At 44.6% G+C, this 11906-nt stretch overlaps 1 protein-coding gene across 1 annotated transcript; it reads right to left on the reverse strand.

Moving 5' to 3' along the window:
* Positions 1-494: 494 nt before the first annotated feature.
* LOC144597061 (cystatin-like) lies at positions 495-2313 on the reverse strand. The gene is made up of 3 exons (XM_078405975.1): positions 2068-2313; positions 695-814; positions 495-603 (listed from the first exon to the last, which is right to left on the reverse strand). The coding sequence occupies exons 1-3, from the start codon at positions 2311-2313 to the stop codon at positions 514-516; spliced, it is 456 nt and encodes a 151-aa protein (XP_078262101.1). The 3' UTR covers positions 495-513.
* Positions 2314-11906: the final 9593 nt, after the last annotated feature.

Here is an 11906-nt window from a genome sequence, read left to right on the forward strand (position 1 = left end):
AATTTATGTTTTTGTGTGTTGTCTTAGCGTATGTACCTGTGATGCTTCTGCAAGCAAGATTTTAATTGTACCAGTCCCTCACCATACTTGTGCATTTGACAATAAACTTTGGCATTCAAAACAACTATGGAAGTAGTAATTGCTGACAAATTTTATTAAAATAAATCTCCAATTGTATGCATGCCTGAATGAATGGATTTGTGGAATGTGTTGGTCGGTTATATTGCAATAGTGAGGAATTGTGTGCATCAGAAATCAGTGGATGGGCTGATTGCAAGATGTGTCAAAGCTTTGTAACCATGTACTGTTCATATCCCACACAATGAAATGATTCTTTAAAGCATTTAATTTCTGATGATAATTTAATCAAGTAATTCATGTTCTGGCATTGCCACAATCAGAGTAAACGCATTTGGACTATTATTAATACAACTACAGAAAAATCATTCAACATGGACTCAGGCCTTTTCCCTTCATTGCTGATGAGGATGATGGTCTTGTGGGCTGGATGGATTATAGGTTAATTTTCAGACATTCCTTTGTCAATACCCGTCCTTGTGTACCAGCAGGGGGAGTCCATAATACCAAGTGGCACATGAAGAACTAGGAAGGAAAAGAAAGAGGTAAAATAAGATTAATTTATCTGACACAACATAATGAAAATCCACAGAGATTGCAGAGTGCTGCATTTTACCTCAGACTTTGTAAAGGATGGAATGATTTTGCAGCCTGCTGCTGCCGGTCCTGCTCTAGAAGCTGGGCAGTCAGTTTTCCCGATGAAGACATTCGTCATGTAGAGAATTCCCTCGAGCACCTGGAGTGAGAACAAAACCTATTTAAACATGTGTTGAATGCTGCCTCTGCCCCAAAATAACAGTAACATTTTAATCTCATCAGTCTACCAGCAGTTCTATCCCAGGTAAAAAGATGCTGTATCAACCCACTGTGCTATTGCTGTACTCTTACATTTTACACTGCTTTTGCCAGAGGTACATGGAAGATGGAGGCATGCCGGGACACCTCACATAACCATTCCTCACCTTCCCATTCTCATTTCAAAAATGGACTTCATGCATCCAAATTTTTAATGTGTATTATAGAGAACATTCTGGTCAATATTTTCCTCGTATGTCCAATCATTTACTATTAGCACATCAGTTATCATTGAGAAAAATATTCTGCACTCTTTATCCTCCCCTTTGCTCCACCTACTGTGCTTGAGTTTGACTTGATTGCATTTATGTATAGTTTTATCTGATTTAATTGGATAGCATGCAAAATAAAGCTTTTCACTGTACCTTGCTATACGTGACAAAAATAAATCTAAATCCAAATTTATAAACAACCCTTTTGAGCAAATACTTCCTGGGGCTTTAACACAGATTTTGTCCTCTTAATGCACAGATTTGAGGGCCTGATCTGTGGCCCTTTTGTCCCAGAGCAGCAGCCATCTTCATCACTCCTCACAGCATGTCAGCCACTCAGAGACGCACAGTGTGAAAACAGGCCATTCGCCCCATCGTGCCCTCTACATTCATCTCATCGTCCAGCATTTAGTCCATCGCCTTCTATGCCGAGTGCTCATGCAGACACTGCTTAAACACTGTCAGTGACTACTTCCAACACTCTCTCCAGCAGTGCATTCCAGGTACAGTACTCATCACTTACAGGCCCCCCTCAGATTCTCATGAAATCTCCTACCCCTTACTCTAAATTTATGTCCACTAAAATTCAGTTCCATAAGGTGGATAAAACTAGAGTGCACCAGTTTGCAGCACTCAGTCCAAGACAACTCTCTGATCTGGAGTACATATTCAGCACATAACATTGGGACCCGCCATATAACTCTCCAAAGGTCAGCAAACTACCTGCAGCCACTCCTGCCTTTTTCAAGTGGGAAAACCATCGTGTGCAGGTCACTGATTCTGCACTTGCATCACGCTAGCAATTTTCTAACTCTAGACTTGTTAGAGTGGCACTTTTTAAGCAGGGCATAGCCGCCATTTAAAGGTAGAGTAAACACCTTTCATTCATAATTGCAGAAAGAATAAATTGCGTACACATTACCTGCGCTTTGGCATCCAGGTACTGGACGATTTTGTACAGAGAGCCTTTCTGGCTGCTGAGTTCTTGCATGGCCATTTCTGCAATTGCCTGGAAGTCGTTGTCACTGGTATCAACGTTCAGAAGTAAAGGATTGTCCTGGCCAGTCTGGGCAAGTTGCTGTATTTCCTTCACTTGGTGCTTGGTTTCAGCAGAAATGGAAAGAAGGGTAAGGGAGAAAACAGCGAGTGCAAATTGCCAGCCAGCCATGATCTTTTCTTCGTCTCACTCAATGAACAGATAGCAGGCAATTCACTGCCCTGTTATATACCGTTTCAACTTAAGGGTGTGACAGTGATACTCATTCAATTAAATATTAGGATGGTGATGCACCATTAGCTTTGAATTAGTTTTATTATCTAAATATTTTGTGGTATTTGCAAGATAAGAACAAATTAAGTGATTTCTTACAGCAAATAGGAGTGTTTTGTGTATTTTTATTTTGAACCAGGTTATTCATATTTCTTATCAGATGTGAGTTTAAAAACATAAATTTGATTCACGTGTTTAATCAGCAGCCCAGGTGTGCGGATTTCCAAACTCTATTCAGTTGTAAGTAACGGAAAAATAATCCCAAAAGTTTCCTACATGATGACAAACATCGGTGACACAATTAGATCAGATTTTCGTTTTCACCATATCTGCCTTCCACGGAGTCAGCCCCACATGATGTGTCTCCACAAAAGAACATAGACCCTAGAACAGTACAGCACAGGAACAGGCCCTTCAGCCCACAATGTCCATGCCAAACATGACGTCAAGTTAAACTAATCTCCTCTGCCTGCATATCATTAACGTCCCTCCATTCCCTGCATATCCATATGACTATCCAAAATCCTCTTAAATGCCACCTATCTGCCTCCACCACCACTCCTGGTAGTACATTCCAGGCGCCAACACTCTGTGTAAAGAACATGCCCAGTACATCACTTTCAAACGTTGTCCCCTCTAACCTTAAAGCTATGCCCTCTAGTCTTTGACATTTCGACCCTGGTTAAAAAGGTTGTGACCATCTACACTATCTATGCCTCTCATAATTTTATATACTTCTATCAGGTCTCCCCTCAGCCTCCGTCATTCTAGAGAAAAATATCCAAGTCTGTTCAACTTCTTATAGCTAATACCCTTTAATCCAGGCAGCATTTTGGTAAATCTCTTCTGTACAAGCTCTGTAAAATGACCCTGGAGCCAGTTCAATGATAGTCATAGTACTCTAGGACTGGGAAACAGGCATTTCATCCCAATGAGTTTGTACCAATCATCAAGCCTTCATTTATAATAATAATATAATAATATTCATTTATTGTCATTGCAACGAGTACAACGAAATTAAAAAATAGCCAATCCTGACGGTGCGTAAAAACATATATGCAATAAATGCAAAAACAAATAAATACAATTATATTAAGTACAAAAGTTTTAACAGTGTTGCCTAGTGCAGAAGGTAGTGTTCAGTTCTCGTATGGCCCTGGGGTAAAAACTGTTCTTAAGTCTGTTTGTTCGGGATTTGATCGACCTGAAACGTCGACCAGAGGGCAGATGAACAAACAGACGGTGGCCGGGGTGGGATGGATCTTCTATTATTTTGCCTGCTCTACTGAGGCAGCGTAGGCTGAACAGGTGCTCCAGGGAGGGCAGTGAGCAGCCGATGATCTTCTGGGCCGTCGTGATGACCCTCTGAAGAGCCTTCCTGTCCTTTTCTGAGCAGCTGGCATACCATGTGGTTATACAGTATGCCAGCACACTCTCGATGGAGCAGCGATAGAAGGACATCATGAGCTTCTCCTGCAGGTTGGTTTTCCTGAGGATCCTCAGGAAGTGGAGTCTCTGCTGTGCCTTCTTCACTGTGGTGATGGTGTTGGTAGACCAGGTAAGATCTTCTGCGATTTGCGTACCCAGGAACCTGAAAGCGGGTACCCTTTCCACACAGACCCCATTGATGTAGAGTGGGTCGTATTCTGCACTGGTTTTCCTAAAGTCAATTATAAGTTCCTTTGTTTTGGAGGAGTTCAGGACAAGATTGTTCACTGAAGACCATGCTGCCAGCCTTTGGATTTCATCCCTGTAGGCTGTCTCATCTCCTCCTGAGATGAGTCCAACCACAGTCGTGTCATCCGCGAACTTGATGATGGTGTTGGTGGGATGGGTGGGGGCGCAGTCGTGAGTGTAGAGGGAGTAAAGGATGGGGCTCAGCACACAGCCCTGTGGTGAGCTGGTGCTCAGTGTAATGGTGGAGGAGAGGTGAGGGCCTATTTTGACGGTCTGGGGGCGGTTGGTCAGGAAGTCCTTGATCATTGGCAGATGGTTTGGGAAAATCCAAGGTCAGAAAGTTTGGTGACCAGTCTGCTCGGGATGACCGTGTTAAAGGCAGAGCTGAAGTCGAGGAAGAGCATCCTCACATAGCTCCCCTGGTGTTCAAGGTGGGTCAGTGCAGTGTGAAGAGCAGTGTCGATGGCATCTCCTGTAGACCTATTTGCTCTGTAGGCAAACTGGTGTGGGTCGAAGGTGGGTGGGAGGCTGGCTTTGATGTGCTGCAGGACCAGTCTCTCGAAGCACTTTGTGATGACCGGTGTGAGTGCTACCGGACGGTAGTCGTTAAGGCCGCTGATGACAGACTTTTTCGGCAGTGGGATGATTGTGGCGGACTTCAGGCAGGGAGGGATGGTGGATTTTAAAAGGGACAGGTTGAAGATTTTTGTGAAGACCTCAGATAATTGGTCTGCACATTCCCTCAGCACTCTTCCCGTCACACCATCGGGGCCTGCAGCTTTCCTGGGATTCACTGCTCTGAGCACGCGCTTAACATCATACTCCTGCACAGTGAAGGTGTTGCTGTCAGGTGCTGGAGAGGGTGTTATGTCTGCCACTGCAGCTTTCACCTCGAAACGAGCAAAGAAACAGTTAAGTTCCTCTGCCAGCGAGGCGTCGCCGTCGGCAGTCGTGCGGTTGCTGGTCTTGTAGTTGGTGATGTGCTGGATGCCTTGCCATACCCGCCGTGGGTCATTGTTGGTAAAGTGGTCCTCAATCTTCCTCTTGTAGGACGCTTTGGCATCCTTGATGCCTCTCTTCAGGTTGGTTCTAGCAGCACTGTATAGAGCTCTATCACTAGACCTGAAGGCGGTGTTACGGTCCTTGAGGAGAGACCTGACATCCTTTGTCATCCAGGGCTTCTGATTGGGATACAACCGGATACGTTTGTCGACGGTGACATTGTCAACACAGTTTTGGGTGTAGCAGAGTACAGTTGATGTATACTCCTCCAAGTCCTGATCCTCAAAAATATCCCAGTTGGTCCTTTCGAAGCAATCCTGCAGCTGCGAGGAAGCTCCTTCAGGCCATGTCTTAACAGTCTTTATGGTGACTGGAGCTTTCCTCCTGAGTGGGGTGTATGCTGGAGTTAAGAATATGGACAGGTGATCTGACTGCCCCAGGTGTCACTGAACCCATTTTATTCTCCTCAAATTCCCATCAATTCCTTCCCACTTTTCTGTTATTCCACCTACCGTTTAGTTCTTGAGAAGACAAAAACTCCACTCAGGTGGACACTATAGTGTGGGTCAAATAACTAACAAGTGCACAACACATAATTGAACATTCAAGAGGAAACATGGGCTCAGTCGTCGCTTCTGTTACTGGGAGTTCAGGCTTCGAGACATGCTTAGTTTAGTATAGCGATACAGCGTGGAATCAGGCCCTTTGGCTCGCCAGGTCCACACACTCGTTCACACTGGTTCTATGTTATACCACTTTCACATCCACTCTATACACACTAGGGGCAATTTACAAAGGCAAATTAAACTACTAACCCGCACATCCTTGAAATGTGGAGGGAAATCAGAGGACCCTGAGGAAACCCACACCGTCTTAGGGAGAACGTACCGATTCCACACGGACATCACCCGAGGTCAGGATCGAACCCGGGTCTCCGGCGCTGTGAGGCAGCAGCTCTACCAACTGCACGACTGTGCCACTGGCTGGAGACAATCGAGTGGATGTCTGCACGGATCTCCAGTGAGGTGCTGAGGGAATGTTCCATTCCTGGAGTTGTTCACTAGCACTGTATTAACACCCGAGGTGAGAAGAAACTTTTACACCCAGAGAGTTGTGAATTTGTGGAATTCTCTGCCACAGAGGGCAGTGGAGGCCAATTCACTGGATGAATTTAAAAGAGAGTTGGATAGAGCTCTAGGAGCTAGTGGAATCAGGGGATATGGGGAGAAGGCAGGCACAGGTTACTGATTGTCGATGATCAGCCATGATCACAATGAATGGTGGTGCTGGCTCGAAGGGCCAAATGGCCTCCTCCTGCACCTATTTACTATGTTTCTATCATAAACCCAGCAGGTTCCCTCACTCCAACGTCACTGCTGTTTCGCTTTGTGGAGTAGGTCATGCCAGGGACAACACCAGTTACATACACCACAGTAGGTGTTTCAGAACCTCATGAATGTACCATCTGCGCAGCATCCCATTCCTTTTTCTCAGGCAATTGATCATATTGCAAGGTACTCCAATTATCCAAGGGACTGCAGATGCTGGTTTATACCAAAGATAGATACCAAAGTAACTCAGTAGGACAGGCAGCATCAATGGAGAACATGGATAGATGACGTTTCAGGTCTTCTTCAAACAGATTGTTGGGGGGGGGGGGGGGGGAGGGGGGAAGAAAGTTGGAAGAGAGGAGAGGTAGGACAAAGCCTGGTACGTAATAGGTTGACACAAGTGATAGGCCAACGGTGGACAAAGGCCAGAGATGAAATAACAGAAGATGTGAGACAAAAGGATTGAAGAGTTGCAAATGGTGAAACTTGAGGAAGGAATGTCGGGGAAAGGGGAAGGGAAAGTTAAATGTGGGGCACAGGGGCGAGCAGAGGGGAGGTTTAGGGGGGAAGAAGGGAGAAGGGGAGAGTTTTGTAGTTACCTAACATTGGAGAATTTTATTTTCATCCCTTTGGGTTGTAAGCTACCCAAGCGGAATATGAGGTGCGTGTGACCGCTCTCTGGCAATGGAAGAGGCCCAGGACAGAAAGGTCATTATGGGAATGGAAAGAGGAGTTAAAATGGTGAGCAACTGGGAGATCTGGTTGATTTCACCGATGTCCAGGAGGCTACATTAAGCGTACAGGATGCACTAGACGAGATTAGAGGAGGTGCACGTGAACCTATGTCTCACCTGGATAGACTGCTGGGGTCCCTGGAAGGAGGCGAGGGAGTTGGTATAGGGGCAGATGTTACATCTCTTGTTGTTGCAGGGAGAGGGTAATTTGGGTGGGAAGGGTTGAGCGAACTTACGATTGCAGAGAGAGCGATCTCTGCAGAAGGTGGAAAGGGATGGGGATGGGAAGATGTAAATGGTGGTGGTATTAGAGGTGATGGAAACGTCGGAGAATGATGTGTTGGATGCGGAGGCTGGTGGGGTGAAAGATGAGGATCAAGGGAACTCTATCACGTCAAACATGGCCACACCACGTCCTGTTCACACTGATCCAGATAGAGGTTTGGTCTCATCCAGACGGGAGCAGCTTGAGGCTCGAAAGGAACAGGATGTAGACTGGTATCTCCACTGAACAATGCGATGCTCCTTGTGAACAGGTTCCTGCTCCTAATGCTCACAGCATTACTGTCCATGAGAAGACAGTGGTTCTTCACAATCGAAAAGGGCGCTACGATTCAGCAGCAAGCTGTCCTCCGTGATCAGAGAAGGGCCATGCACCAACATATTCACTGGAATTTAGAAGGATGAGAGGGGATCTTATAGAAACATAAAGGATTAGATAGGCTAGATGCAAGGAAAATGTTCCTGATGTTGGGGGGGGGTCCAGAACCAGGGGTCAGTTTAAGAATAAGGGGTAGGCCATTTAGGACTGAGATGAGAAAAACTTATTTGCCCAAAGAGTTGTGAATCTTCGGAATTCTCTGCCACTGAAGGCAGTGGAGGCCAATTCACTGGATGTTTTCAAGAGAGAGTTAGATTTAGCTCTTAGGGCTAAAGGAATCAAGGGATATGGGGGAAAAGCAGGAACAGGGTACGGATTTTAGATGATCAGCCATGATCATATTGAATGGTGGTGCTGGCTCAAAGGGCCGAATAACCTACTTCTACACCTATTGTTCTATGTTTCTATATCACTCTCCTGAAGACATGTGAACTCAGTTCTCTTCACATTATAGGCTGAATCCTTAACCTAGCCAGTGTGGGCAAGTCGGGCCAAAGGGGCTTTTTCCACACTGTATCACTCAATGACTCCAAGTTCTTAAACTGCCTGGTCAGGTCTACCAAAGCCAGCTGAACGAAGATTTAAATAAAGATAGTGCAACAAAGCAACACAACATTCGGTCTTTCACATGAATAGCACACACAAACGCTTGCTCCAAGTCTGCAATGAGCATGATTTAACCCAGAAATTATCATAAGGACAATTTATTCCAGTTAAATCTTTTTTATGTGAAAAATAGCGAGCAACCAATCTAATTTCAAGATCTGTTGTATTTGAATAGGACGTTAAACATGGACCTGGTCAGCTCTTCCTGTGGATGTAGAAGATTAATGGAGCAGATCTTTGATGTCCTTGGACAATATATATTCTTCAGACAAGTGGAATCAGAGGTCTCTTAGGTTTAAGAGATAATTAGACAGGCAACTAAATAGGCAAGGCATAAAAGGATATGTGGTCAAATGGAATTAGTGTTGATGGTCAAAAATGTTGGCATAGACATGGTGTTGTATGACATTTTAAAATCACTAATGTGGAGTATCCAGTTATTTCTTTCTTTTTCTGGGATTAGTTCCTCAATTTTCTACATTTCAACACTGACAACATTTCAGAAGGGTTTCATCACCTGGAATGTATTTGGGGATGTAAACACGTATTCCTTTCATATTTTATTTTACCACAATAGGATTAACAAGTTTCAACACCCATGGGTGGGAGATATTTACATCCAGTTCACGACGGACAAAACTGTAATACTCCCACTGCCAACACCTATTTATCTTTATTTTTCAAACAATATTATCAAAGTAACATTTCAAAAGTGTGATAAACTCATGTAAATGCCAAATTCTGAATCACGTTGCAGCCTTGATTACATAAATGCATGCAATACATCGATTTATTTGGGAGAATAAAAATGTTTTAATTTAGCTCACACTTTGTAACAAACCAAAGATTTGAATTATTTATTGGATTTTTAATGCCAAGAAAATGTTATTGTTCACAGGGCAAACATTTATTTTACCTTCTTGGCCTTGCAAGCCACTCAAATTGTATATCTAATGCAAGGTCATCCAGGTGTAACAATAAAAAACCGTAAACCAAATTTTGCGCAAAGTTAACCAAATTACCTTTTCACAGTGCTTTGAAGAAAGAAGTGGTCCTGGAGTAGTTTGTGTGTACATTTTCCTTGCTCTCCGTCCCCATTGATCTCTTGTTTTCACATCTTACCCTTCCATATCTCTGTGTGTCCCTCTCCCCTAACTCTCAGTCTGAAGAAGGGTCTTGACCCGCAACGTCACTTCTATCCAGAGATGCGGCCTGTCCCGCTGAATTACTCCAGCATTTTGTGTCTATCTTCGGTGTAAATCAGCATCTGCAATTCCCTCCTACACTAAATAGTGTCAGTAAGGAGGAAAGAGGAGGAATGAAATGTTAAGCAAGAGGAAGAGATATGGGTGGTAGGGAACAGGGGGGGGGAAGAGGGGAGATGAAGCAAATTGTGGGACTCGGGGTTGGAAGGTGAGTGTGGTGAGAGGGTAAAGGAACAAGGTAATTGGGCTTCTGAAGATTGTGGGAGAAGTCTGTTCATACCATGGTGGGAAGGCACAGGAAAAAGAGGGGTGAATGGGGTATTACTCAAATTGGAGAATTCAATGTTAATACTGTTATAAGTAGACTACGAGGTTTGTTCCTCTAGTTTGCGTGTGGCCTAACTCAGGCAAAGGGGAAGACTGTCAGAAAGGTCAGTATGGGAATGTGTGGTGGATTTCAAGTTCTAGCTAGGCCCTTTCCCCAGAAACAGTGCCACTTTAGGCTTACATTTAGTTTTAGATGTATTATTGCCACATGTACCAAAGTACAGTGAAAAGCTTTGCTTTGCATAGTATTCAATCGGATTAGATAATACTATCCAATCGTCAAACGCTAGTAAAATAGGGAGAGCAAAGGGAAAGGTATGGAATGCAGAATGTCGTTCTCAGCATTGTAGCATAATAGTTCTATAAACAAAAAACAAAATCTGCAATGGGGCAGACTGTACCTTAGCTCATGGAAGGACCGCTCAGAAGGAAGAACAGTGGGAACGGAGGGAAGAATGTAGAAACAAGGAACTGCAGATGCTGGTTTACACAAATGGATACAAAGTCCTGGAGTAACTCAGCTGGTCAGGCAGCATCTCTAGAGAACATGGATAGATGATGTTTCGGGTCGGGAGCCTTCTTCAGACTCAAGAGAAGAAGCTATTCAGAGGGAAGAAGCTGTTCCTGAGTCTGGTGGTGCTGCTTTCTTCTCCTGATGGGAACAGGGAGAAGAAATGACTGGGAAGGGACAAATAGAAACATAGAAACATAGAAAATAGGTGCAGGAGTAGGCCATTCGGCCCTTCGAGCCTGCACCGCCATTCAATATGATCATGGCTGATCATCCAGCTCAGTAGCCTGTACCTGCCTTCTCTCCATACCCCCTGATCCCTTTAGCAAAAAGGGCCACATCTAACTCCCTCTTAAATATAGCCAATGAACTGGCCTCAACTACCTTCTGTGGCAGAGAATTCCACAAACTCACCACTCTCTGTGTGAAGAAATGTTTTCTCATCTCGGTCCTAAAAGACTTCCCCCTTATCCTTAAGCTGTGACCCCTGGTTCTGGACTCCCCCAACATCGGGAACAATCTTCCCGCATCTAGCCTCTCCAACCCCTTAAGAATTTTATATGTTTCTATAAGATCCCCCCTCAGTCTTCTAAATTCCAGCGAGTACAAGCCTAGTCTATCCAGTCTTTCTTCATATGAAAGTCCTGCCATCCCAGGGATCAATCTAGTGAACCTTCTCTGTACTCCCTCTAAGGCAAGAACGTCTTTCCTCAGATTAGGAGACCAAAACTGCACACAATACTCCAGGTGCGGTCTCACCAAGGCCCTGTACAACTGCAGTAGAACCTCCCTGCTCCTAAACTCAAATCCTCTTGCTATGAATGCCAACATACCATTCGCTTTCTTCACTGCCTGCTGCACCTGCACGCTTGCTTTCAATGACTGGTGCACCATGACACCCAGGTCACGTTGCATCTCCCCTTCTCCTAATCGTTCACCATTCAGGTAATACTCTGCTTTCCTGTTCTTGCCGCCAAAGTGGATAACCTCACATTTATTATCTGATTATGTTGGCTGCTTTTCCGAGATAATGTGGTGTACATGGAATCGATGGTGGTGAATCTGATTTGGGACTCGGTTCCATCTGCAACTCCACAATTTCTTGCAGTCTTGGGCAGAGCTGTCCCCAAACCAAGCAGTGATGCCACCTGACAATATGCTTTCTATGGCACATATGTACTTGCCAGGCTTTGTCCCGCCCCACCTCTCTTTTCCAGCTCCCTCCTCACCTACTACAATCAATCTGAAGAAGGAACCCAATCCGAAACAAAGTCTGCCAAATCCTTCCATGGCTGCTGCCTGAACTGCTGAGTTACTCAACCACTTTGCGTTTTACTCAAGATTTCAGCATCTGCAGTACTTTTGTCTCCTGTTGTACGTGTTTGGCTTGATTGTATTCATGTAAAGTATTTGATGGGATAGCCCGCAATCAAAAGC

This window comes from Rhinoraja longicauda, chromosome 9 (assembly GCF_053455715.1).
Source record: "Rhinoraja longicauda isolate Sanriku21f chromosome 9, sRhiLon1.1, whole genome shotgun sequence".
NCBI classification, from domain to species: Eukaryota; Metazoa; Chordata; class Chondrichthyes; order Rajiformes; family Arhynchobatidae; genus Rhinoraja; species Rhinoraja longicauda.

Bases quoted from the DNA above. Each gene is read 5' to 3' on its own strand.
- LOC144597061 (XM_078405975.1), bottom strand. From the start codon at position 2,313: ATGGCTGGCTGGCAATTTGCACTCGCTGTTTTCTCCCTTACCCTTCTT. The intron at 815-2,067 runs GTAATGTGTACG...TTCTCACTCCAG, and splicing joins ACCTGGATGCCAAAGCGCAG to GTGCTCGAGGGAATTCTCTA. The intron at 604-694 runs GTAAAATGCAGC...TTTCCTTCCTAG, and splicing joins CATCCTTTACAAAGTCTGAG to TTCTTCATGTGCCACTTGGT.